Genomic DNA, 26,277 nt, shown 5'->3' on the forward strand with positions numbered 1-26,277 from the left:
TCGCTCTCGACCCACGCGGCCCCCGATCGGGCATCTGAGTGCGCTTTCAATAGAGCAGGACGTGAATTGCTGCGCCGTCGAGACGCAGCCATTGTTGGTGCAAGGTTCCATCTATTATCTCGCAAGAGCTGGTGAACGACGAGCGCAAACCCGCCGGCCCCTTGTGCCCGTGTAACTCGCACTTCGCGGGGCCCCCGACAAGAGGTCTTAAGCCTGGCCCAGTCCCCTTCATACCTATCCGTTGAAGTTACACGTCCTTTCTCGTCTCCTAGATCCCTCCATCTCTGATACGTCGCAACCATGGCCGAAGTAGACAACCTCATCGCCAGCCTCAACGACATCCACGTCCAGGACCTCCCGGACAACGCGGACCGCGTGCGCGTCCGGGATGCGCTCCTCCACGCCCTGAGGCGGATGCAGACACCGTGGGACATTGCGTGGGACCACGTCGTGACGCGCAGCGGAGTCAACGCCGCGATCAAGACGCTCATCGACGCCGGCGCGTTCAAGAAATGGGACGAGGCCGGCGGCGGTCCAGTAACCTGCGTCGAGCTCGCCAAACTCACAGGCGCCGATGAGACGCTCATCCGTACGTTCACCTCTTTGCTCCAACCTTCAAAAGCTGACATCTCCCACCAGGACGCCTCATGCGCTGCGTCGCAGGCCAATACCTCGTCATCGAAACCGACCTCGACACCTACACCCGCACCCCCTGGGCCGCCGCCCTCGCGACCGACCAGGGCCTGCGCGCGTGGTACGCCGGCTTCTACCACGGCCTCGTCGCGCCCATCCTCATCTCGCTGCCCTCCTTCCTCAAGGCGTCCAACTTCCGCAACTCGACGGACAACACACAGTCCAACCTGCAGCACTGGCAGGGCCGCCCGGACGCCATGTTCTTCAACTACATCGGCTCGCACCCGGACCTCGCGCAGGACTTCAACGACGCGATGGAGGGCAACTCGCGCGGCAACCTGACCAACTGGCCCGAGATGTTCCCCACGCAGACGCTGCTCGACGGCGCGCGGCCGGGGCGGGCGGTGGTTGTGGACGTCGGCGGCGGCAAGGGGCATGATCTGGTCAAGTTCCATGTGAAGCATCCGGAGGTCGGCGCGGAGGCGCTGGTGCTGCAGGATCTGGCCAGCATGCTGAAAGATGTAAAGCCGGACCCGGCGTTTACGGTGCAGACGTATGACTTCTTTACGCCGCAGCCGGTGAAGGGGGCGAGGGCGTATTTTATGCATGGCGTGCTGCATGATTGGCCTGTGTCGAAGGCGCAGGAGATTTTGCGGAATGTGGCGGCGGCGATGGAGAGGGGGTACTCGAAGTTGTTGATTCATGAGAACATGGTGAACGAGAGGAATCCGGTCGCGAGGGTGACGTCGTTGGATATGCTCATGATGGCGGGGATGGCGGCGGCGGAGAAGACGGAGGGGGAGTGGCGGGAGATTGTCGAGGGCGTCGGGTTGAGGGTGGTTAAGATCTGGACGGGGATGGATCGGGGCGAGGCCATCATCGAGGCGGAGTTGGCGTGACGGGACATCGGGTTGCTTGATTGTTAGATTTTTGGGTATCGTAAGCGGTGTTCGCGTGAACTGTTCTTGGTCAATAAACATCATGAGGAAATGTCAACACACAGCCCGTACAAAGACCCAGATCTAGATGTTTTGTCAGTTAAGTGTATTCAAGGCCTCACGCTCATGGTGAGTTGGTTCACCACCGGGCTGTGAAGTCCTACGACCGCCCGCATGGGCACGATTAAGAACTATGTGTAATGTGTAAGAGATATTACTCTTTATGTCTTATGGTATAAAATCTAGGAACCGCGTGATAAATAGTACAAATGATGGTGTTTATGGAATCTAGTGATCGTATCCTGCGCCGCGCTGCCATGGACTGTCTTATGTGTCAGCTCATCATCGTAAGACTAAACCTAGGACGGAAGGAAGCTTACCTATTGTTATGTTTCTGCCTAAACTCGTCCATTGTCGCAAACGGACTTGCTGGGGGGTCTTGCGCACCGGGTGTGCGGGGTGTTGTGGGCGTCCGTGGCCGCAGGGATGGGTCTGCCGGGAACAGCGGCATCGCCGGGCTGACGGCGGGCCGCGTCGTCGGCGACGGAAGATACGACATCTCGTGGCTGTCGGCCGGGCCGCGCGTCCTGCCGTCCTCCATGGCCTTCTCGCCGCCGTATAATGAACGCACCGAGCGGACGGACTCGCGGCGGTACAGGCCCTGCTTGTCGTCCTCGTCGAGGTCGAGCAGCGACTTGTTCTCGGTGCCGTCGCGCTTCGCGAGCACGTTCGGGTCGTGCAGCTGGCTCGGCACGATCGGCTGGCCCTTGACGCGCCAGAAGACGAGGATGCTCGAGATGAGGACCATGAGCAGCAGCACCAGCGAGAAGACGACGTTGACGACAAAAAGGATGACGCCGACGACGCCGATCACCAGGCCCGGGGTGCCGAACACGTTGGTGAAGATGAGCATGAAAATGGAGTTGATGAAGTTGATGGCGGCGATAGAGATGTTGAACGAGTTGGTGCTCTTGTCCATGAAGGGCTTCAGCACGCTCACGGCGATGAGGGCGCCGGCCTCGATGATGATGAGCGCGACGGCCTGGGCGACGCCCGAGGCCTGGCCGAAGGCGATCACCGCGGCCTTGATGAAGATGTACGCAATAAACGGAATGATGAAGTAGTACGCCGACGCGCGGTACTGCACGTACAGGAACCCCCACTTGTTGATGATCTTGGGGTTCGAGAAGAGCACGTGCGCGGGGTTCTGGTGGGTGAGGATGGACTGGCGCGCGATGCGGATGACCTTGAAGGAGGCCCAGATGAGCGTGAAGAGGGTGCCGAAGAAGAAGAAGACGGCGAGCACGACGACGGCGGGCGAGTCGCGCTGGACGAACTCCCACAGGCACAGCACGGCGATCTGCGGGAAGCCGATGAGGTTGAGGCGGAACATGATGCCCTTGAGCGTGATGGACCAGTCGCGGCGGAACTCGAGGAAGCGGTCGGCGCGCATCCAGCCCTTCTTGGCGGCGAGCTCGGCGCCGCCCTTGAAGGCGGCGACGCAGGCGATGGTGAAGCCGACGAAGATCATGTAGATGATGAGGCCCGTGAGGAAGAGGTTCGTCGTCTCGATCTTGGCGCGGAAGGCCACGCGCTGGATGCCGTAAACGACGTAGGAGCCGTTGTCGAGCTTGATGTTGGCGCGCTTGGCGATGTTGGAGAGCCCGCGCTTGAGGAGGGGCCCCGGGCCGCCGTAGTTGTCGAGGGCGTCAAGGGAGCGCTTGGAGACCTGGACGGAGTAGGTCTTGAGAGAGCTGAGGAGGTCGGCGGCCTCGCCGCCGGTGGAGCGCTGGTACCAGGTCGCGAGGGTTTGGATGAAGCCGATGCGGACGATGCCCATGGACCACTGGAAGTTCTGCGTCCAGCCCTGGACGATGGGGGGCATGTCGACACCCGTGAGGCCGAGGAAGGCCTGGGCCTGGAAGTAGCCGAACAATGACAGAGCGTTGGCCGCGAGGTGGGCGGCGGCGTCGGTGTGGCCCTTTGCGGAGATGAAGCCGGCGGAGATGAGGCCGATGCCGGCGATGATGGCGGTGGCCCACTTGACGCCGTTGAGGTTGACGGTCTTTCCGTTGGAGAAGTCGGCCTCGATGCAGGCGACGGTGGTGTCGGTCTCTGTGAGGTTGATGAGGGCGTGGACGGTGGCGTCGAGGTCGGGGATGGTGTAGGCGATGCTGGGGACCTGGTCGAGGGCGTCGCCGAGCTCGAAGGAGAACTCCATGTTGATCTTGCCGGGCTTCATGGGACACAGGCCCTGGAGGTCCATGCTGCACGGGTCGATGGTCTTGCGGATGTACTCGTAGCCGTAGACGCGCAGGGCGACGTCGAAGACGGCCTTGCCCTCGACGGAGACGACGGCGGCGACGTTGCAGGTGACGGAGCCATTGTTGGCGAAGACGATGATGTTGAAGAGCGAGGCGGAGAAGTCGGACTGCTTCTGGCAGCTGTTGAGGGAGAGCGACTGGAGGATCTTGTCGGCGCAGACGGAGGGGAGGAGGGCGGCGAAGGAGAGGTAGGTGAGCAACGGGGCCAACCGTGAGAATCGCATGATGGGCGGCGGCTCGGGGGCGGGCGAGGGAGGGGGGGTTTTCTGTCGTCGGTGTTGTCGTCGGTAGTAGTCGAGTATCTCGAGATTCAATCGGAGCAGCTCTTGGTGGGATGTTAGCTGAGGGACGTGGATGGCGTCAATGGGGTCTTTTTTTCTTCAAGTCGCAACTCACGATATTAGGCCGTGACGCAGAATGATCGTCTGCTGGCTGGGGGTTCAAAGGAGTGTGATGGCATAAAGACGCAGGCCGGGCAAATGAAAAAGAGACAGACAAACAGCAGCTGGCATAAAGCAAAAGAATGATGAAGAAGAACAATGACAACGAGTACGCAGGGCTTTCTCAAAGAGTGGACGGATGTAGAAAATCCAAACGATCAATAGCTTCCAAAAGGCGAGCGCGACGTCACGTCGCTAATTGGGATCGAAGTCGGATTCCAGGAAACATCAAGATTCAAGACGCAGAAAACGGAGAACGAACGGCAGCGGATGGAGAGAGGAGCGGAGCCGCGTTGCTCTCTGTCTCGCTGGGCTGGGCTGACTGACTGGGCTGGGTCGGTTGGTTCGCTCACTCAACTCACAGACTCTCTCTCTCTCTCTCTCTCTCTCTCACACACTCATCCACTCACTATTCGTCAATGCTGGCTGGCCTGGGCGTGCTGCTCGAGAAAGGGGGCTCGCCATGCTTCTATGGACCCTCATTGGGGACTGATGTGCAGGCGTACCTGCCAAGAGATCTGCCTCATGCCCCTTTTTTACCGCTAAACGCGTACATGTTTTCCCAGTTCGTGATGATAAGATTAGTCGACGAGGCGAAGCAAGCTTGGGGTGGGGATCCGGCCAATTGGGCCAAGCGAACCAATGTTGCACAACTCGTGCACTCGGGCGCCTAACCCTCTGCACTGATTCAGCACCATTGGTTTTTGGATGTGCCAATGTGCCAAATGTGCCAATCAGTTCACTAGCCAAAGAGTCAAACGTCGATCGCCAATCCTGCCAACGTCTCAGGTGTTGGAGCGAACGCTGTGCTAGTTGGCCAACGGCCCGTTCCAGGCGTTCCTGAGCTCTTGGGGGTTTCTTGGAGAAGAATGGAGGGGGGGAAATAATAGGGGATAGAGGGGAAGGGGGCAGGGAGGAGACGGAAACATGCAGAGAGAGCCACTGCAACAATCAAGCAAGCACTGCACTGCACCTTGTCCAGCTGAAGAACCCCTTCGCTCTTCTCTTGTCGAGCCTTGCACTGCCTCCCGAACGACATTTGCTTTAATGGTTCTGCGGATGCCTAGGACGCCGCGCTGGGTAACGAATCCTCCTGCCATTCCGCTAAGACGGTCCCGAGTGTGCCGAGAGAGCGCCCTCATTCCCCCTTGGGGTGGGAAGAGGAAGGAGTCGAAGGATGGATGCAGTGCCGTTATGTTCTGTCAATGAATAAAAAATATAGACCCGGCGGGGGCAGACTAAAGGTGGTGAAAACTCCACTGTATTTTCCCGAATCGTGCGGACGGGTCGCCGGAATACGAGTAATTCCTCTCCCACTTTAGCGAACCGGTGGTAATGTCGTCCAAATGCAGGGTTGCATTGCATTGGGGGTCCAACAGCATCTCGACTAGCGGGAAAGCGGCAAACGTCTCTGTGTCACTCTCCCATCGTGAAATTCTCTGGCCAACGATCTTAATTGAAATCGCGCGCTGCGGGCACGATCTCGGGCCAAGACACAGCAATGCCTCAACGCCATGGCTGGTTTTGATTGATTGCCAGCAAAAGCGTCTGGCAGTTTCAGGTTGTCCGCCAATTTTTTTTGTCTTCACAAAGGGATAGCAGAGGGTGGAGTATGGAATGGGCGCAGCAGAGTCGTTTACGCGTAACGGACGCGCCGCCCTTTCTTGGCCCAGTGGTTGTGTTAGAAGGGAAGGTCGGCCGATGTTGAAGTCATGCCTTCCGGAACTCTGTCCCATCTCAGCTTTTTCAGACGGAGCGGCGGCAGACGAGACGGCCCCGGACGGCCAGTCCAGTTCGCCCTCCCGACCGATGCCTACTTTCCCGAGGGTCCACTTTTCATTCCGGGATGCCGGTCGGTGCCGACTGGCCGCATTGCCTCGCCTGGTCAACCACAGCGAAGGGATGCAACTTTTAGGCATCTGTTGAGGGCCATTTTTGGTAGAAGGTGCTGTGGTATTGAAGTCTTCCTTCGGCATTGCTGAACGAAATCTGACCGCCAAGCCCCGAGGATGTGACGTAAAGTACGGATACACTGACGACAATCCCACAGACCGCGATACAACAAGGGCACCAACGACTCAGACCGAGTAATTATGAAATTAACCAACGACATTCATTTCGCTCGAGACACATATTAGCTACATCCCCGTCACTAATCCCCCCAAGCTCTCAAGACTCCCACTCACTCCCAAGCCGCCTCCCCCCGACCTCAACAGTCTCAGCCGCCGCCTGCACAAACACAACCCACCTTGCCACCCCGCCGTCCGGCGTGACGTTCACCCATTTGTGCTTCGTCGCCCGCTGCACCACCGAGTCCCCGGCGCGGAGCACCCGTGTCTCCCCCGAATCGAGGCGCAGCTCGACGGCGCCCTCCAGGATGACGACGACGTCCAGCGTCATGGTCCGGTGCATCGGGCTCTCGGCGCCGGGGTTCAGGGTCGTGATGAGGGTGGCGGTGCCGTTGTCGGGGCAGATGATGCGTGTCCCGGGGAATGCGGGCTGGGCTTGGTCGGTTTGGTATTGTGTGATGTCTGATTCGGTGGAGAGGTTGACTGGACAGGTGTGTGTTGATGAGAGGACTTGGATGGAGCCCAGTGGGAGGGTCGGCGATGGGCGGGTTGGTGGGAGGGGTGAGAAGACGGCTTTGCTGGAGGCGTCGTGGGTTGTGATGTAGTGAGACATCGTGATCCTGATGTGTGGTGGCTTATGGTGAAGATTTGGCGATGAGTTGACAAGAACAGTTGCGGGATGCCAACTGCAACTGTTTTGTGTACATCTCCGGCATCAACGGGGGATTGTGTAGAGTTGCAAACTCTATGGGTTTTATGACGTCGATTAGACGGGTTAGCGGAAAACATATTCCTATCCACGTAGGTTTCTGCATTGCTAAGCTCTGATGAACTTCTGCGGAGTTGAGCTACTCCATCTCATGTCTAAAAGTTTGCTGTTCAAGAACCAAAGACTAAGCAGTCAGTGGGGCTGTTAATCACGATTGCATGCTTTCGGCAACTCGCATGCTTGCCCTAACGTTCTTGCCTTTCTCCAATTGCTCGATATTCATCACAAGCTCTCACGAGAACCAGCCCGTAGACATGTCGCATCCGATTTTGTTGACGTACGAGGGCTTTGGCTTCAAAGTCCTTGAGTCCTACGCTTCCAACTAAGCCGCACGAATGGACAACCAAGTCTGGATATCAGTTCAAGGTCAGAAACACCTTCCCAGCACACGACCATGGTCACACTTCCACATGAATCTTAGGCGGCTGGGATAGACAGTCGACGGAACGATACGCAGATGTCACAAGACAATTGACCAAGCTTTCGACCAGGTCAACTTTGTGCTCAAAATGAGGGCCGAAAGAGATGGGAATAAGTGGCCGTGGTCGGGTCATACCATGTCGAGCTCTTGGGCATGGCTCATGAGAGCATGGCGAGGAACTTTCATGGGTATATACCCAAGCATAAGGCGTTGTGGACGGCTGTCGGGGCGATGAAACTGGGAGATGAGAGGATGCTGGTTGATATTGAGGTTGTTGCACATGATTTTGTGAAGAGGTAATGTGTTGGATTTGAGGGGTGTTTGACAATTTGGAACGGCGTTCTCTTCTTTCTCTGCTGCCTGAACATACAGCCATCAAACCGTCGTGTTCATGTCTTTTTCAACAAGTCGTAATCTCAAGCGCAATATTGATTCTTTCTTTTCGTTTACCTGTTGCTGACTTTATTGATTATGCCTTTCATGCTTCAACATCGACGTTTCGTGTGAAATAGCTCAGGGTTGAGCGTTAGAGAGATATAAGTAGCATATCTTAACGCAAAACTCATGCTTTCCAACTCATGGCACGTAGAGGACGAGAACAGAAATGAAATGCTTGTGAAAATGCTTGGATCTACCGCGTGATATTCATTCTAGCGTCACAATTGAATTCAACTGGACATGATATTGAACGCTTTCTAAAGAATTATCCATGTCCCTAGAACAATCTATATAAGGGATTATGTATGTATGTTTGAGCTATGTGAAGATCTCAGGGCTTTAATAGTCTTTTTTTAATACAATACTTAGAGATTTACTACGGGCATAAGGCTTAGCTTGAAAGGCCTTTGTCAATTTAATTTGCTCCAAGTTTTGGTGTTGACAGCACCTAAACTCTTCGAACTAATAGAAGCCTACTTCGCGTTTCTCCTTTGTCAGCCAAAGTTGAAATTACAGACACGCCAAGTCTAAAGTCATGTTCTGAACAGGGTCTTTCTCATCGCTGCTGTCAAACACCAGGTTCGGGCAGCTGCAGGACGGATGCTTGCATGTTCCGGTTACCATGCATGAACGGTTGCCCAGGAAATGCAGGTCAGTGAAGAAAACCACAGAATATTTTCCGAGGCCAAAGACATGATTCATAAACTCCCAGGAACAACAATGACGAGCTCAGAAACCGCATGGCCTGAAAATTATCGTGAAATCCTCAGTGACAGGGAAGATGGAAAATTCGGTGACGCACTAACGCCGCGGGCAGGGATGGGAAGGGGAAGGTGGGATTGGCCAGAGCACCGGGTCTGGGCATTTTTGAGCTCTCTCATTGGCCAATATTATTCACGAGCAATATGATTGGCCTAAAATGGCCCGGGTAGGCGGCGAGCTCCGACAGCAGCAGCGGGTGGCAGCCACTGTAAGATGACGGGCATGCGGGGCGCAGCGCTGAGATCCATGCCCAAGTGGGGCCCGCCCAGCGCTTTCATCGCGGGGCTCGCCATCAAAATTTCTCCCCTCCGCTGGGCTGCTACAGGGCCACAGCGCATTTTTGAGGCGGTCCTGCAGGCTGCAGGTGCTGCGGGTGCCTGAGCAAGTGATGGCAGCCGCCTATGATTTTGGCGGGAAGAAGGAAAAAAAAAAAAAGCTGGATGGCGGGGTCCGATGGAGGGGTCACGTCGGTCACTCGGCCAGTGACTCTCTCTCTCTCTCCTTCGCTCGCCCCAGGCTGCCGGTCCTTTTTTTTTTTTTTCCCATGCTCGATCGTGAATAGCGGCACCTTTGGGACCCCTCCCCCCCTCCATCGAGTCTACTTAAGCTTCTCCTTTCTTTTGTTCTTTATTTTCCCCCACGTCTTCCTTCCCTCGGTATATCCCACACCCGTCATCTCTTGCGTCTCGTCCTACCTCTCCCACCAGCGAACACGAAGAAGAAAAGAAAGACAAGCCCGTCTCCAAATCTGCAGCATTCCAGCTCTACCCCGCAGCCACCCGGACAGACAAAAAACCACCGAATCCAAACCCCTCCAAACAAACCGCCAACATGGTCGAGAAGCTCTACGTCACGTATAACGATGTACGTTCCACCCCTGCCTCTCTCTCTGTGTCTCTCTGTCCATACGAGAACACACCGTGCTCCCCCTCCCCTCCCCATCCGACGACACCCTCAACCAAACACATCTCCTAACACCTCCCAAACCAGGTCCACAAGCTCTGCCAGGAGTCCGCGACCGAGATCCTCGAAAAGTTCCAGCCGCAGCTGATGATCGCCATCGGCGGCGGCGGCTTCATCCCCGCCCGCATCCTGCGCTCCTTCCTCAAGCAGCCCGGCAGCCCCAACATCCCCATCCAGGCCATCGGCCTCTCCCTCTACGAGACCCTCCCCGAGACCCTCGGCGGCGTCGCCACCCCCGACGGCGCCCCCGAGGTCCCCGGCACAAAGGTCACCCGCACCCAGTGGCTCGACCTCAGCGCCCTCGGCGAGATGGAGAACCTCATCGGCAAGCGCATCCTGATTGTGGATGAGGTCGACGACACCCGCACCACCCTCGAGTACGCCGTCAAGGAGCTCGAGAAGGACGTCGAGGCCGCGAGGCAGCGCATGGGCGGCAAGGGCGAGAAGACCCAGTTTGGCATCTTTGTCCTGCACGTAAGTTTTTTCCCTCCCTTTGTGTGTGAAGCAGGATAGGTGCTGACAGATCGTCGCAGAACAAGGACAAGAAGAAGAAGGGCGTCCTGCCCGAGGACATGATGGCCTCCGGCCAGTACTTCGTCGCCCGCACCGTCAAGGACATCTGGATCAACTACCCCTGGGAGGCCATCGACATTGACGAGCACGACCGCCTCGGCGCCGGCCAGGCCAAATAGATGAGAGCGCGACGAGGGGGTGCATATACACACATATAAACGAGCGACACGAGAACGTGATTACGAGGGCGGCGCTGGGAGGCAAGGGTGAAGCGGAAGACTAGACCGAGGACGGGCGAGGGGCCACGGCCCGTAAAAAGGATACCATGGGGCATACCGTCGAGTTGCCTGAGCATACATACCAAATGACATTTCAAAGTTTTACATGCCGGGTCGTCTGTGAGTCTGGTCTAACGCCTGTTGTCGGGTGGGTTTGCATCTTTGGCCGAGTCGAGTACGGGAGCCAGGATGAACATGGCGAAGGCGGCAATAATGATTTCTCGACTTGGCGGCAGCCCATTTGGTTTCTTCCAGATCTCAACAACAGGGCTGCATGGCAAGCTGGCGACGACAGCCGGTCGACGTCCCGGTCGAGATGTGGATTTGGAAAGATCGAGGCCGACGTTTGGTTTCAAGCACGAGATGACTCGGCTGGTGTAGCACCTCGCATCCCGCGTGCTCCAGTGCTATCACCAGCTCCGTCAGCTTTGACTGATTGAAAGCCGTCTCCTCCCTGCTCCCAATTGAAGTGCCTTCCAAAGCCGGCCAAGAGCGCTCCAGTTCTTTTTCTTTGCACTGCGTCTGTAATAAGGGAAGGTCGAGTCGGGAGAGAAACTTTGAAGCGGATTTATATGGGCATTAGCGATGGCCGAATCAAAGATCTCAGCGGGCGGATGCTTCCCGCGCCGTGGAACCAACCCTACTTTTATTTAACGACAATCACAACGATGTTTGTAAGCGGCGACAAGCAGTTGTCTTCCACGCAAGCACAACCTGTCTCCTTTCTCGACGCCCTCCAACCGCGTCAATGCGCGTCTGTCGAGAATCGCGCATGTCAGCCCATATCCAGGGGCTTGAAACAATCCGCGAAGCCAGCCTTGCTGTTTCAAAAGGAACCATCCATCAGACGACGACGTCGAAACCAGGCTGCCAAAGTACGGGTATAAATCGCAGATAACGCAAACATTCAAGGCGAAGACTTTTTCGCCGTGAAGAGAAATCCACCATAATTACCCCTCTTCACGCTGACACTCCCGACATGCCTCCCCCGCGCCGAAAGAAGCCTTCCCCGGAAGGCCCCACTCTTCCCCGAACATCCCGAGCACCATCCGGCCAAAACCCCCGACCATCCCGCTCTTTCCCAAAATCACGTCTACAACCGCTCCCACCTCCGCCAATACCACAAAAAGACGGCATTCATATATCAGGCAGCGTCAATCTCAAGATCAACGAGACCCTGTCCATCGCCATGCTGACGACGCCCGTCATACCGCTTCCGCTATCCACAGTGCTGGGCGTGACACTGGCAGCGGCCACCGACGCCGTTCCCAAGGTAGATATCAAGTCTGGAAAGTGAGCTGCCGAAGAAACTCCCGAACGAATGGTCGAACGCACGGCGGCTCTTGTGGGATGGCACGGGATAGCTTGGGCTTGGTGCGTGCCGCGGCCCATGCCTGAACTCTGCGGAGTTCGGACCGAGCCGCGGGTGGTGGGTTGCGACGACGGCGGGTCGTGTGCCGAGGAAGTGAGTCCGTTTGGTGAGAATGGTGTAAAAACGTAGTTTCTCGGTTTGCGTTGAGAGAGCGGGCTGGGTCGAGATCTGATGTGGGAAGGCAGCGTCGTCTAGGGTAGAGTAGATGGATATCACGCCTTCACATTATTTTGCAGTGTGGCTATCTGGGTAGATGCGAACCAGGCGATTAATCACGCCATCGACAATGTTTCTGTTCACCCGTCAATCGAACCGATCACCTTGAGGTCGTAGATGGCTTCAACATTTGACTGCCCGAACGAGACCAAGATTCTCAATAGCATTATATCATCCTCTCAAGCGCATAAAAGCGCCACAAGTCCTGTTTTCCCTCAAAATCTGAACGCCAAAGAGGCTGACACAGGGTATTGTCTATGCACCAGTCAACTCCCGAACCAAATCCACACACACACAACCTCCCCCCCATCCCCACGAGAGAGGGCTCTTACTCAATAATGGCCATCTCCGACGGTCCGCCCTGGAACCACCCCATCTGGTACATGGCCATCCCGAACCCGCTCGCCTGGCTCACCGTCAAACACTTGTCCAGCACCCACAACTTGGTATCCTTATCCGCCAGCGCCGACTTCAGCACCGCAATCATCGGCCAGAACATGCACCACGCCTGGAACCCCATGCCCTGCTCCTTGCACACGCTCTCGCGCCCGTCGAACCCGAAAATCACGCGGATCTGCTCGCACACCTGCTCCATCGCCGTCAAGCCGTGCGGCAGGTCCACCAGCGCGCGCAGCTGCTCGCGCGTCGGCTCGCCGAGCGCGATCAGCAGCGAGAGGATCTGCTCGACCATGTGCAGGCGCACCGTGAGGTACAGGCCCTTGGCGATCGCGTTGGAGGCCGGCGAGTCGCGCCGCAGGAGCCCGTTGAAGGTGTTCACGCCGGGGTCGGGGAGGCCCGGTGCCGGGGGGGACTGGCGCGGGGACGGGGTGGCGACGCGGTAGTTTGCGGCGGCTTCGAGGTCGCGGATGATTTCGATGCCTTCTTTGAAGACGGCCGTGACGGTGTCGACGGAGGCGTCGTGGATGTCGGGGGAGGATGTGGTTTTTAGGACGGTGAACTTGTAGTCGATGGCGCGGGCGATGAGAGCCTCCACGACGCCGCCTTGCCCCTGCGCCCACGTAGCTTGGGTTAAGCCTGTTAGTATTGGCGACCGGCCATCTTGGCCGATGAATATCTCGAGAATCTAAAATTGGGTTGTTCAGCGGCGTGGCTACGCAGAAGTCTGGTGTAAAATGCTTACCCCCAACTGAGCGATGAATGCCAACGAGGCTTTATCCAGCCACGTAGCAATCCCCTGCTCGGCTCTATACCTGAGCAGCGCCAACGACCCGCGGCAGTGTGATGCTATTTTCGACGGAGTCTTATCCGGTATAATCGCCTGGATCTCATCAGCAACCTCTCTCACTCTCACTCACACACCTGCATCTCACCTCAAAAAGGCCTAAAGTGAGGAACGCAACCACAACAGAATCCTCCTTCGCCTTCTGCGGATCCCTCAACGCCGCACTAAGCTTCATCATCGCCCTCCCATAATGCTGCTTCGCCTGCGCCATCATGCCCGCCTGGCACAGCTGCAGCGACGAGCTCGCCAGCGCCGTCGCCTTCACCGCCTCCTCAAACACGCCCGGCGAGTTCACCGGCGGCTTCAGATCGAACAGCAGATCGAAGAAGCCGACCTCGTTGCCGGACGTGTAGTTCGACCGGAAGTGCCGCATCGAGTAGATCTCCGAGTCGTACTGCACCGCGCGCGGCATCACCGTGATCCGGCGGATGAGCTCCTCCTCCTCGGACGAGTCGCTGCGCTGGCTCTCGGGCGAGCTGCCCTCCCCGCTGGGGCCGCCGGGGCTGAGGAACGTCGGGGCGTCGCCGCGCTCTTTGAGGCGTTTGGCGACGCGGACTTGGACTTGATGTGCTGCGGAGGCATTCTGCTGGCGGTGGACGACCGTCCACGGGTCCGCGTAGCCTGGACACTGCCGGCCTAGGGATATGCAGCGGTTGCAGAAGGGCTTTTGCAGGTCGCACTGGGATCGAGTTAGTTCAATCCAAATTGGGACAGATGGAGGATGATGTATCCAAACCTTGACCTTCCTCGCCTTGCAGGCGAAGCAGCTCGCCGACGGCCGGCACCCCATGATGCGGCGCAGCGCTCCGGAGGCACGCCCCGATACGTACGTCCAGTCCCTTCAGTGCCCGACCGCCAGCCCCACGTCAGCTAAGCTAGGTCGGCGCGCGATAGCTTCGGGGACCTGGAGTGAGCGCGGAGGACATAAGGAAACCAAGCGGGGTGAGGATTTTCGGGGTGATGCAGTCTGAATGAGTAACTCAGTCGCCGTCCTGGAATGAGGTCGGGCTTCACTTTCTAAACTGTCGTCGGGCAAGACGGTTAATGAACGACGTTTTCGGTTCGTAAGAAGAGAGCTTGTGTGGCCGGTGGGCTGGGCTCACTACGTCGTCCTAGGCATAGCGCGGGGGGGATTAAACCTTCCCGCTAGAGATGCTACTACGCCAGCGATGATGAGGTAATGGGCGCGTCGAAAACGGCGTTGCCTGTGGCTCGGTAGGGGGGCAGGGCGATGCTTAAGGTGCCTGTAGCGAGTCATTGTCGCATTCACAGGCCCTTCAGAGCTTCTCCTGCGACAACGACGAGTCGTGTCTCATCAACGCCATAGCGCCGAAACTCTAAACACACCGGAGCTACCCTGGTATGGGCAGTCTTGCTGCTCTAACGGTGGGACATGGGAAGCTCTTTACGTATGCTTGTGAAGTCCAAATAAGCTTTTGCTGAGCATGTTCGCAGAGGAAAGCACCTTTCTCTACATGCAAGGGTGAGCGTGGGAGCACATCATGGGCATAGCCTGCCCCCCATCTGATGAGACGAGCGGTGAGACCTTGGGAGAGAAGGCTACTCTAGCCTCTGCTTGCTCGAAGCTTATGTTCTAAGCTAGGTTTTACAGTACGGAAATCCCGAAATTATATGGTTAATTGGGCTATATACGAGACTTTTGCGGGTACCGAGAATCTGGAGAGCGGCTGAATTTGGAGTCTAGACATTGGATAGGATAGAAACCCACTGCTTTGGGAGCGTCTGTGCGAAAAGACAATGTCTCTGGTCTTCCGAGGTGAGTGATGAAGAGCGTATAGCCTGATTAATGATACTCAGATTTTCTAGTTGCGAAACTCTGGAGCTGGCCGAGGATATGGGATACCGGCCACGTAGTCTCACCCGGCTCGAGACACTACACAGCGTACCGGGTTTCCTCCATCAAATCCATGTGAACCCTTGGGTTTCGCTTCTTGGTACACTTCACCTGCACCTAGGCCAATGAGCATTGCCTCGGAATAACTTATAGTAAGCAAGACCATTTCGGCCTGGATTATTGAGTTCTTTGTAGTTCAAACTTGAGATGAGTCTCATCCCATGGACCAGTCGCTCGCTTCCCTGCCAGACCGCAAACACCACGACTTACACCCCTACTTCAAAAGCAACCGAGACTGAGATGATTCCAACGTTCGTTGTAAGCATGTACTCAAAGACATTATTGCCTAGCTCTTCTGGCGCCAGTTGCTGGAAGCCAAAGACCTAAGTGGCTGGTCTGTTTTGCTACTTGATGAGTTCGGGGTGCCGGAGCCCATCTTCTTCCACGACGACCTGTCAGGTTCCGACCCTCTTTCAGTCTTGGATACATACCAGGAAGGCTGGCTGCTAGTTGCCGAAGACTGCGCGGACATGGTCGGCCAGTCATCTTTCGATTCCCTCGGGGCCGGGTTGCGGGTCCATCCCGTGCTCGACTGCTCGTCTCTTGGCCTGTCATTCTGAGGAGTAGGTCTACCTCTCCAAGACGAGTCTTCTTTTTGCAGTCTCGACGGCTCCCGGATTCTCACCGGAATCCTTTGGGCGACGCTGACTTGCAGGGCACCTCCTGCGTATTACTTGCCGTTCAACGCCTTAATTACCGCCGCTGCCTCCTCGACCGTTTCGAAATCAACGAAGCAGTAGTGGTGGTTTCCGGGCTTGGATCGAGTTTCCATATGAGGCGTAACTCGCTTCCCTATCTCTTTTCTGTTATAGATGATGCATTAGTAAAAGGTCGTGGCATTCATGACCCCCCGGGCCTCGAATAAGGACTTACGGATTGAAGCCAGCCAGGATATCCCGCATCTCCTCCTGGGCCTGTTGTTGGTCAATCATCCTCGTCAACCCGCCGATATACAGCCGTCTGCCGTCGCCATCCGTGCCAACCACTTTATCAAAGTGACCCATCGCCTCGTACGGGCTGTCCCCAGTCCCTTCAGCCCCAGGCTCCTGCTGGCCTGTCCAATTACCCCATCGCTTATCATTCGGCTCCGCTTCCCTCCCCCAGACTCTCTGCCGTTGCTTCTTCGGCTCGCAGGGCCCGACCTTGACTGGCCGCCCGCGGATGTCAACGCATAGGGAAGCGAGGGCCCGCTCGGCATCGGCACGCTCGACGAAGTCGACAAAGCAGTAGCCTGGGTTCCTCCCATTCACGGGATCGACTGAGATGACGATCTTCTCAAAGTTGCCAAAGTCGTTGTCCTTGAGCGTGTCCTCGATCTCGACAGGCCGCACGACGTAGAGCAGGTTGCCCAGGTAGATGCGGCGGCCCTCGAGGAGCGCTGCGGGCTGCTCGCGGGATCCCATGATGGGGAGAGCGCGAGATCGCTGCGTGAAGTGGCGGCTTTCGCAGGCCTTGTTGTTGGAGGGCGTATTAGATACTCCGACGAAGTTGGGCTGGACCTTGAAATTCAGATCAATGCGGGGGAGCTGCAACCATGCGGCAGTGGGGTAGATTGCCCTAACTAGCTCATCCCGGCAAATTTGGGGCCGAGCAGCTTGCTTTTTCGAGACGGGATACCCAAAGCTTGGCTGAGTTGCAAGCTTGGGACGGATTGCGTGCCGACTGTGTATTTGACTTGTTGTGATTGTTGCACTGGAATTTCACGACTGTGAGCAGCTTGTACGCATCAGAAAACTGCAACTTCTTTCAACATAACCCTAGGTATCTATTCCTTCCAATAGCGAACACCAGTATTAGAGACTGGTCCTGGCCTCTTCCAAACATGCTTCCAAGCGCCTGTACATGACCTAGTACGAACCGACCAAAATATTCTGCATAATCTCTCATAAGCTCGTGGGCCAACCGCGGCCTTTTTTCAATATCTTGTTCACATGATGAAGACAGGCTGCCGGTTACCAATGAGCTCACTCTTGGACACCTGAACATCCTTCTTGTCAAAATCGTGAAGTGTGAGCCAGCAAATCATTCTGAAAACCAACGTGTACCAGACTGTGAGCCTCTGCATCTCAATCTGTCTTGTCACCGTTTTTGTCCAATCTCTCTGTGCCACCATGCCACGAGATGACCAAGTCTTTTTGTGCACCAGACCAGGAGACGGCAGCCCGTGGGGATGGTGCGCTGTGGGGAACGTGGGTTGTTGGACTTGAATTCGAGGCGATGGCATGGGCGAAACATCGGGATCATATACATCTTCGTTCTCTTCGCGAACCGGCGATCGTTTTCGTGCTTTCGTGGTGTGGTGAATCTCCCTGGTGACTTCCTCCTGATCTCCTTCCGTGGTAGAGTCAATAACACGCCACAGAATTTGATCGAAGTACGTCTCCATGAACCGCTGCTCCCTCATTTCGAGGGGTATGCCCAGCAGATCGCCGAACGAGATGTCCTCGGATGCTTGCCTGCTGCCCGCTGCAGCTTCTCCATTCGATTTGCTGCTGTCTTTGACGTTCTTGTCCTGTCCATTACCGTTGATGGCCTTGAGAACAACTTGCAGGTGACGGCGGAGGACATCCAGAACGATTGTCTGATCTCTTTTGAGAACGAGCTCATCCAAAGTCGTGATTGTATCGTGCAGCTTCGTCATCCGGTTGTGACTAATGGTGGCACCGGTATTGAAGCTTTCCTTGAGAGATTCGGCCTTCTCAAGCATCAAGCGGATTTGATCGACTTCTCGCGTAATTGGAATATTCGAAGGCTCGTCGTCTTCCGTTATATGCTCGAGTATATTTTGGATGCCACCAAGGTCCCGCTCAATAAGCTCCGTAAAGGCGCTGAGAAGTCGGACAAGCGACACTGATTCCCTATCCCAAGGGAAAATCGTCGGGTTGGGCAAGAAGCGAAAACATCTGCCTTTAATGTGAAAGACTCGAGCAACCATCCCGATGAGTTCGAAAGTCACTTGATGATCCTGTTAGCTGAAGGTGTACTTGATAGAGTGGTATACGTACCAGGAAAGATGTGCCTGTGCTTCTTCTTGTCCTTGTAGTAGAGAATCGTTTCGACGTTGCAACCAATCTGCGTGAGTGTCTCGGCAATTTCACTCTCGCTACCCAACTCCAATATCTCAACCTTCAAGTTATCGATTCCGGACGACGTCTTCAACGGATCCTGCCACTCGACATCTTCATCGGAGGTTTCTTCTTTGGGACGAAAAAGCGTAGGAACCCTGCCAAAGCACAGCTCCTTGACTTCTGACGTTGGAATCAGCCGTCTTTCGCCGAAACTCGTTCTGCCTGTCTTCTCAAAGACAAACACGATACCGAAGTCGGTAATGCGAGAGCCGGTCAAGATGTACCCGTTCCCTTCGGCGCGGTACTTGTTGTCATCACGATCGAAGACCTTCCAGTAGATTCCGAGAACGGAAGCAAGCTCAACCAAGTGCGAGATGGTCGTGATTGCGTATGGCTTCTTGATGGCTGGGTTTGTGTCGAAGCTCCTCGTCTTCGCCTGCATCTTGACTGTAAGGGTCGGAGGGGGCAGCGGTGTTTCCACAGGCATGTACTTCTCATCCGATTCCTTTCCCCGCTCTTTGGCCTCCCATTCCAGGGAGTCCTTCTCCATGCCTTCTATGGCAGTGAGGAGGTAGACCCATGTTGCAAGCTCGTTGTCGACCGTATGCACGCTATTGTTGTCGGAGAGATTCTTGAAGTCGACGCGAGTATTCTTGCAGCTTTCCTCGGTGCCCTCCGCATGCCACGCATCGCCTTTGCCTGGGTTCTTCTTGTTCTTCGGAGGGGCAAGAAAGATGATGGGCGCTTCGAACTCGACCTCGAGTCTCAGCTGTCTCCACCTGATTTTGCTTTTGCTGTTTCTAGACCACCCGCCCATCACTCGCTGGTCACAGTTGGGAAGACCCCGCGCGGTTGCAAACACTGCCTGCGCGAATTGAAGAGTCGCTGCAAAGAGGGCGACGATTGCAATCACCAGGGCTGCAATGGCCACCGAGACATCCTCTCCGGCCATTCTGATATGACGGAAGCGGGCAAAAGCTGTTTCAGGGCAACGGGCCGGCGCGTGGGCCTGGGAACGTGTATCTCCGCTTGTTCCAGCGATCGGATCGGCGCGGTGAAGTGGAGCTCTCCCACACAGTCTGTGATCTTATCGTCGGTCAGTATGCCGGTGGGAGAATGCTGCTCTCACAGCCGAGGAAACTCCAACGCAGTGGTCAAATGAGCGTGGCCCTCAAGAAACCGTGGCCGATTTCAGAAGAGAGGGGAAATTCATTCATCACTACGGCGAGGTTCTGGGGAATACTGCCCTTATGGCAGTCCAACGACCTGCACTGCCTGAAAGAGAGTCGTGACTGCAGCTGACCTTCGCTAATGCAGGACCCCTGGCGATGCGCCCCGAATGGCTTGCATCAGGCGCTTTTTTGCAGTTGCGAACCATTGCTGCGGCTCAAAGACGCCAGAGCCTGCGTCAGACCTCAAAAGAAGGGAAAGCCCAATTGGTTGCCTGCTTTCAAGGGTCATCTTTGTGCATCCAATAAGTGCCGGATGGCTCCCCTCCCACGTCATGATGTCTTACTTGGTGGGAGACACAGAGGATATCTTGGGTGCCCAAAAGAAGAGCTGCGCCAGCGCATGCAACTCCCCGCGTATTCCCCAAAACAGGCTGTGGCAGAGCCTCATGGAACGCTTTTCTCGGCCTCCGTCAGTTAGGCATGTCTGTGATCGTTGCAATGAGGCCGGCTAAATCGGCATCATATCAGCCAGTAGCGCGTTGAGCCGGGCCAACGTGGCAGCGTCTGTGCAGGAAATCTATCAGGAAAGTCTGAAATAAATCTTCACAGTGAAAGAAAGATTTCCATCATCCGTTTGAGACCTAATCGTGATAACATAGCCACAGCTGGTAAAGCCACATGACTTCAAGGGGCCACCCACCTGCAAGACTCTGGGATCAGAATTGCCGACTGTCATCAACTCCTATTCAATCTTTCAACATTGCAAATGTTTGGAAACCATCTTCTTTGCATTTCGAAGTAATAACAACTGCCATATTGCCAATGTCTAATGAGGATAGAGCCCCTGAATACCGGTGATTGTAGGTTACAACTTGATTGCTCCCGTCTTAAGGCCAAGGGTTCACCTTGGAGTTGTGTTCGTCTGATGGTGCCGATCCCGTGTCGTCTGTGCGCTGGATTGCGGGAGGATCGGGGCCTTAATATCGGGAGCTAACCAGCTACTCCATGGTAGGATTTCGGACGTCTCCCGAGCCTAAAAAATTCAAGCGCGATTTTTTCTCTCTTTCTTCGCCGAATGTCAATCAATCATCAAGTACTGTAGAAGATGAAGAAAACTTGGGTCGTAATGCCGTTATATTATTCTACTCTATGAAATTTCTCATTGCTTCTTCAAGATGCCGTGTTGGCTCGAATGATTGGACGCATTCTCCACATCATCCGGGAGATTCTCATATCGTCCATTTATACGGTGGTCTCCATCTTGCCGAAATTCTGAAACGATGACCTCTTTTGTTTGCATGATTCCCTCCATGGGACCCATTTTGCGCCTTGTGGAGTTCATCGCGAACGACTCCTCCGGTCCCTGGGCTCGAACAGTCGATCGATGAACCGTCGATGCGTGGGTGCCGCCGCCGTAGTAGTGAAGACCTGATGGGTTGGTTGATTTTCCTGACGACTTCTTCTGCCTCCTCTTGTTCCACATGCCGTAGATCGTCGGGGCGTTGACGACGATTGCCGCGGTGAGCAGCTCGGTGCTGGCCCATGTCGTGCGGTTGGTTTGCAGGTCCTTATTGTTGATGTTGATCGGCAGGCGGATGACAGTAATGGCGATGATGAAAATTCCGAGGGTGAAAAGGGCGTAAAGTTGGATCTTTCGCTGCCAAGGGGTCTTGAGGGAGACAACCAATGGAATCGGGAGGACCAGAAGCATGAAGTCGGTCACAATGTTAAGAACTCCAACGACAACAAGTTGAAGCTGGGCCTTGGAACATGATCCTGTAAGAGCGAGTTGTCAGTCATAATATTCTCTTGACAATCCTCAAATATGACTAGTCACATACCAGGGTCAGGCAGAACCTGCCAGTAAAGGTGAAAGGGGTTGCATTCGCTGAAAGTCGTCACCTGGCAGGCGACGTAGGTGCCAAAGAAAATGAGGGAAAAGGACCAAATGGTAATCTTCTCATATCGCAAGTTGAGAATGAGACGACGGTAGACGTCCAATAACACAAGCTTCTGCAACCAAAGACTTGAGTCGAGTTAGTATATCGATCGCAACTCTAAAAACCTTCCTGACTCGATTGCGTGCAGAAGAGGGCATACAAGCGAGGACGCAACATGGGTTGTTGCAGTGCACCAGGGGGTTATCAAAGGGGAGAACTGACTAAGAGTTGTAAAAAACCCGGTTGACGAGAGACAGTTTGCTGCCGATCTCCCGTCTGTAGATCTCTTCGTCTGTAAAGTTGTGCGAGTCTCGATATTTCGGCGTCACGTTGTTCGTCCCCCAGGTCAACACCACATGAATGAGGCCAAGTCGAGTCAGTGCGCAGACGCAGGCGGCGATGGTGAGATAGTCGCCCAGGTTGTACTCCTGCCTGGCTATCTTCCTCCAGACTAGCCTGGCGAACATGACCGCCAAGGCCAGGCAGCTGAAGAGCCAATGGATGAGGAGCGTCGGGTCATCCATGGCCGGCGAAGTTCCGAAGGGGGCACTCGCACAGCGACGTGGGACGAAGGGAAGGTCAAGAGAGAGAAAGAGACGACGAAAAAAGGGTCCTTCGAGAGCAGTGCAGACGGGGCAGTTCATGAACCATTATTATCCTCTTTGCCTCACCTACACTAAGAGATAGGGGCCCTGCTTAGTCCCAACCGTACGTCTCCTCATCCCGGCGCCTTGCGAAAGGGCATCATGCCATTCCGAGAAACTCTTGCGGCGTGACCAGTTTCCAGACCTTGCGAAGAGGCCGGCCCAGATGAAAGGATCAGGGCTTGAGACCTCCGTTCTTCAACCCCAACTTTCCCTGCGCCTTCGGATGCACGTCGGCTGCAGACTCCCCCATCCCAGGACAGATGTGTGATTGCGATCCACCGTGGGGCTCTGTCCGAGGGGGAGGTCTTTAGACTTCTAGAAGCCGAGGTGACCGGACTGGTTGTTACGGACTTACAAGAGGTAACGTAAGATCCAGGGATCTTCTTTCTTTTTTTCTTGTGCCGCAGCACCGCATGCAACATCGCTTGCCGAGAGGATTTAAGCGTACCGAAGACGATTCGAGTGTGGAGCGGATTCCTTGATTCTTCAACAACAACCGGCATAAACAGGCGGCCTTCGCTTAGATCTTGTTCTTCAGCGACCGGAACCGGACTGACCCTTTGCTTCTTTTTGCCGACGGAGTTGAAAGACACAAAATACGATATCAAAATCTGCCACCCGTGGCGGGCGGGCGTGCGTGCGCGTACCTTGCAGGGATGCATCGGAGGAGCAAACGTCCACTAGGAAAAGACGGGGATGGCCTGGCGGTTGATCTGGGCACTAGCAAAAGCTAGCGGTAGATACAGCCACAGCCGTCTTGCCGTTCTGAAAAGCCGGTAAGACAGTCGGTCTTGGCCACCACTTGGAGTCGAGCAGGTTGATTCCTTGATTCCCCATTGAATTTTGGACCCGATCAACCGATTGTCCACGGCCGATGTGGGAAGATGTGGGAAATGGATCAAGATCATCATAATCACCACTCTTCGACCCGCCATAAGATCACCAAACTCCCCCACCAAAATTGCAAGTCATTGCTTTTCTCTCTTCAAGCACACAAGTTCCCTCTTCGGCACTTGTTCTTTTGACAGAACTTAGCCCCCAAACCTGAGCTTCCCATTGCGTTTGACAGCCGCCCAAGAAAGCGATCCCGAAGCAGTTTTTCTCTCCTCTTTTCTCTGCGCACGGAGATTAATGCTCGGACATGATCCGCATCCAGCCCTCTAGTGAAGGTTAATATCCATGGTTGTTCGACGATGCTACCGCGGCCCCGTTCTATATGAGACCCTCGCGTGTGTTGAGGCCCTGGTCCCTGTCGGCGAACTGACTCGCGCCCGGACAACACCACTTTAATATGGGCAGGCCAACTTCTTCGATGGATGGAAATTAGGCAGTGCTGAATAACCCCCAACTATCCCCTATTGTCAATTGAGCCCCCCCGAGTTCCGCCGTATATCGTACGCCGTGAAGTTGCCCAGTCTCCATCCCACGATCGGGAAGTGGCCGCGTGGCGTCTCGGCCCATCGGGCGAGTGCCGCTATCCAGACTTACAGACCGAATCGAAGTCTTGGAGGCGGTGGCGTCCCGCTAAGCTCACCGGCAAGCCATGTCTCGACGTCGTATTACCTCATTCCTTGGCCGCTCCATCAGCCCTATCATTGAAATCACTCGAAGGATGGGACCCTTATGCTAGACTAGCGGAGCTCGCGGCAAGGTGATTTTCGTTCAATTAAAAAGAATGAGTTGCCACCCTTCCGTCGCGTGGACGGAAACTTTGTTGATCCCCTGCCCAACCACTGTCGCTCTTTTTCTCAGTCACTCTCCGTTGGTTCGGTTCTCCCTTCCCCCTTCCACTCCTTTTGTTCCAAAGGGTCTCCCATCTAGTCAATTGCTAGCCCCCCGTGTCTCATTTGGTATCAAGGTGACACACGCCGACGCAGCACAATATGCAGTTCCTCAAGCTAGCTTCTGTGGCCGCCGCTCTGCTGGGCCAGGCCTCCGCGTTCCCCCAACGCGGCGGACCGCCAGGCTTCCCGGGACAAGGCGCGCCGCCTACGCCGGATGAGGGATGCGTTGATTCGGAGGTCCCCTACATTCGTTCTTACTTCTACGTCGGAGGCGGTTACGTCGACGATGGCTCCGGCGGTCACATCTTCCGTGACCAGATGTACGTTGAGAAGTTGCTCCCTACCTTTGGCGTCACCCAAGAGACGCCGATCGTCCTGATCCACGGACAGGCCCAAACGGGTACCGTAAGTGCATTGCAGATCCCAAAGGCCCTCTTCGGAAGGTCACAATCTTTCTCGGCCGAGCCTTGAACCTTACTGATATTGTCCCCAGAACTTCCTCAACAAGCCCGATGGCGGCCGTGGCTGGGCTTCTCACTTTGTGAGACAGGGCTTCGAGGTCTACATCGTCGACCAGACGTTCCGTGGCCGCTCCGCCTGGATGCCCGCCTACGGCGCAACCAAGCCCTCGACCTACTCCGCTGAGATCATCCAGCAGCGCTTCACCGCCGTCAAGGACTACATGCTCTGGGCCCAAGCTGCCAACCACACCCAGTGGCCCGGTACCGGCACCATGGGCGACCCGATCTTCGATGCCTTCTACAGCTCCAACGTCGAGTTCGTCAACAACGCCACGTACCAGCAGAAGACCGTCCAAGACGCGGGTGCCGCCCTGCTCGACAAGATCGGCCGCCCCGCCGTCGTTCTCGGTCACAGCCAGGGTGGCATCATGCCCATCATCATCGCCGACGCCCGCCCCGAGCTCACCAAGGCCCTCATCCTCCTCGAGCCCACGGGCCCTCCCTTCCAGGAAGCCATCTTCAGCACCAAGGCCGGCCGTCCCTATGGCTTGACCGACATCCCCATCACCTACTCCCCCGAGGTCACCGACCCTACCACCGACCTCGTCCAGGCGACCTACGCCGCCAAGGGCGAGAACTACGTCCAATGCGTCCTGCAGGCTGAGGAGCCCGCGCCCCGCCAGCTCGTCAACCTCGCCAGCAAGCCCATCCTCCTGGTCACCTCCGAGGCCTCCTATCACGCGCCCTACGACCACTGCACCGTGGAGTTCCTGCAGCAGGCCGGATGCAGCAAGACCGAGCACCTCGAGCTTGGCGAGGCTGGCATCCACGGCAACGGACACATGTTCTTCATGGAGAAGAACAGCTACGAGATCCAAAAGGTCCTGCGGGACTGGATCCTGGCCCTGTAAGGGCGGTCATAGCGGTGTGTGGGGAGAGAAATGCGTGCCCACGTGTGCAAATATGTCAATGCTAGTCGAGCGGATACCCATAGATGATGACAATCGTAATCTGGTAATGATGTGCGCCCTCCCAACACCTGTCCTAACTTGAAGTGGTGATATTGGCCCATGCGTCTTGTGTTATTGGGGGCGATCAAAGTATGTGATGCGATCTTCCAACAACTTCCCGAACTTGAAGCATGCTCGTGGCACTGATGACCAAATCGCAGACGGCGTTTAAGAGAAAAGAGGCCCCGGCTACCGAGCACGACTCATTCAAGATCGGCGCCTAATTCCAGCATGGCTATATCACCGCTGCAAGTCATTTAGTAGCCGTGATATCGCCTTGCGTTGTATCTTTGACGTCTTTTGTGGACCTTCACATGTGCCTCACTCATCATCCTGGCCGGTAGAAGGTAAGGCGGACGGCTGGACGGCTCTCGTCTACTCATCACAACGTCCGTGTCCTGGTCCCGAGAACGAAAAGGTCCGCCTTGTATGGGGACTGAGAGGAGAGCCTCGGCTTATGCCCGCCCATATCGTCATGACAGCGGAGAAACCAACGAAGGAAGAAAGCTTGTCCTTGCAAAGACCCAAAAGTCGCGATGATTTGACGACTAGTGTGGGCTTAGTCTTCCGGAAACCTGGCTGACGGCACACTATATCAAAATGACCATCGCGATAAGATCTTCCGTTTCGCAAACAGTGATTTGGATTGCCTTTTCACTCTGTTGCCTTCATGCCGAACTCCCGGGCCTCGTCGGACACCGCCTAGTTAAATTGCCGTGGAGCGGCGACGGGGTAGTCCCGGAAAAGTGGGGGAACACCCGGGTCGCACGGGGTTCAGGCTCGGGGGTTCCGAATGTGAAGCGAAATTCACATTATATCCTCAACACTTCTCTAACGAAGTTCCACATCAATTTGGCCATGATAAGAACGAAGGTGATGCATGTTCCTCGAGGATGTTGCT

General features: G+C 55.7%; 9 protein-coding genes across 9 annotated transcripts; 3 read left to right on the forward strand and 6 right to left on the reverse strand.

Annotated features, from left to right (window-relative positions):
* Nucleotides 1-300: 300 nt before the first annotated feature.
* On the forward strand, nucleotides 301-1,532 carry CGCS363_v014792 (O-methyltransferase; the record flags this gene model as incomplete). Its single annotated transcript, XM_036646641.1, has 2 exons — nucleotides 301-589; nucleotides 640-1,532. 2 exons carry the CDS (start codon nucleotides 301-303, stop codon nucleotides 1,530-1,532), a joined length of 1,182 nt encoding a protein of 393 aa, XP_036488086.1.
* A 327-nt stretch (nucleotides 1,533-1,859) lies between these two features.
* Nucleotides 1,860-4,119, reverse strand: CGCS363_v014793 (Flavin carrier protein 2; the record flags this gene model as incomplete). Its single annotated transcript, XM_036646642.1, has 2 exons — nucleotides 1,860-1,893; nucleotides 1,952-4,119. 2 exons carry the CDS (start codon nucleotides 4,117-4,119, stop codon nucleotides 1,860-1,862), a joined length of 2,202 nt encoding a protein of 733 aa, XP_036488085.1.
* A 2,385-nt stretch (nucleotides 4,120-6,504) lies between these two features.
* CGCS363_v014794 (uncharacterized protein) lies at nucleotides 6,505-7,017 on the reverse strand (the record flags this gene model as incomplete). Its single annotated transcript, XM_036646643.1, has 1 exon — nucleotides 6,505-7,017. The coding sequence occupies one exon, from the start codon at nucleotides 7,015-7,017 to the stop codon at nucleotides 6,505-6,507; it is 513 nt and encodes a 170-aa protein (XP_036488995.1).
* Nucleotides 7,018-9,625: 2,608 nt separating this feature from the next.
* XPT1 (Xanthine phosphoribosyltransferase 1) lies at nucleotides 9,626-10,449 on the forward strand (the record flags this gene model as incomplete). Its single annotated transcript, XM_036646644.1, has 3 exons — nucleotides 9,626-9,658; nucleotides 9,785-10,231; nucleotides 10,291-10,449. The coding sequence occupies 3 exons, from the start codon at nucleotides 9,626-9,628 to the stop codon at nucleotides 10,447-10,449; spliced, it is 639 nt and encodes a 212-aa protein (XP_036488084.1).
* Nucleotides 10,450-12,464: 2,015 nt separating this feature from the next.
* Nucleotides 12,465-14,169, reverse strand: BEA4-1 (Beauvericin cluster-specific repressor BEA4; the record flags this gene model as incomplete). Its single annotated transcript, XM_036646645.1, has 4 exons — nucleotides 12,465-13,220; nucleotides 13,278-13,415; nucleotides 13,468-14,058; nucleotides 14,116-14,169. 4 exons carry the CDS (start codon nucleotides 14,167-14,169, stop codon nucleotides 12,465-12,467), a joined length of 1,539 nt encoding a protein of 512 aa, XP_036488083.1.
* Nucleotides 14,170-15,964: 1,795 nt separating this feature from the next.
* On the reverse strand, nucleotides 15,965-16,697 carry pAbp (Polyadenylate-binding protein; the record flags this gene model as incomplete). The annotated part of the gene is made up of 2 exons (XM_036646646.1): nucleotides 15,965-16,097; nucleotides 16,168-16,697. The coding sequence occupies 2 exons, from the start codon at nucleotides 16,695-16,697 to the stop codon at nucleotides 15,965-15,967; spliced, it is 663 nt and encodes a 220-aa protein (XP_036488082.1).
* Nucleotides 16,698-17,221: 524 nt separating this feature from the next.
* On the reverse strand, nucleotides 17,222-19,314 carry CGCS363_v014798 (uncharacterized protein; the record flags this gene model as incomplete). The annotated part of the gene is made up of 2 exons (XM_036646647.1): nucleotides 17,222-18,249; nucleotides 18,300-19,314. 2 exons carry the CDS (start codon nucleotides 19,312-19,314, stop codon nucleotides 17,222-17,224), a joined length of 2,043 nt encoding a protein of 680 aa, XP_036488081.1.
* Nucleotides 19,315-20,693: 1,379 nt separating this feature from the next.
* Nucleotides 20,694-21,998, reverse strand: CGCS363_v014799 (uncharacterized protein; the record flags this gene model as incomplete). The annotated part of the gene is made up of 3 exons (XM_036646648.1): nucleotides 20,694-21,310; nucleotides 21,376-21,560; nucleotides 21,697-21,998. 3 exons carry the CDS (start codon nucleotides 21,996-21,998, stop codon nucleotides 20,694-20,696), a joined length of 1,104 nt encoding a protein of 367 aa, XP_036488080.1.
* A 2,006-nt stretch (nucleotides 21,999-24,004) lies between these two features.
* CGCS363_v014800 (putative secreted lipase) lies at nucleotides 24,005-25,277 on the forward strand (the record flags this gene model as incomplete). Its single annotated transcript, XM_036646649.1, has 2 exons — nucleotides 24,005-24,310; nucleotides 24,399-25,277. The coding sequence occupies 2 exons, from the start codon at nucleotides 24,005-24,007 to the stop codon at nucleotides 25,275-25,277; spliced, it is 1,185 nt and encodes a 394-aa protein (XP_036488586.1).
* Nucleotides 25,278-26,277: the final 1,000 nt, after the last annotated feature.

Source organism: Colletotrichum siamense, assembly GCF_013390195.1.
Source record: "Colletotrichum siamense strain Cg363 chromosome Unknown KSG_Cg363_contig10, whole genome shotgun sequence".
NCBI classification, from domain to species: Eukaryota; Fungi; Ascomycota; class Sordariomycetes; order Glomerellales; family Glomerellaceae; genus Colletotrichum; species Colletotrichum siamense.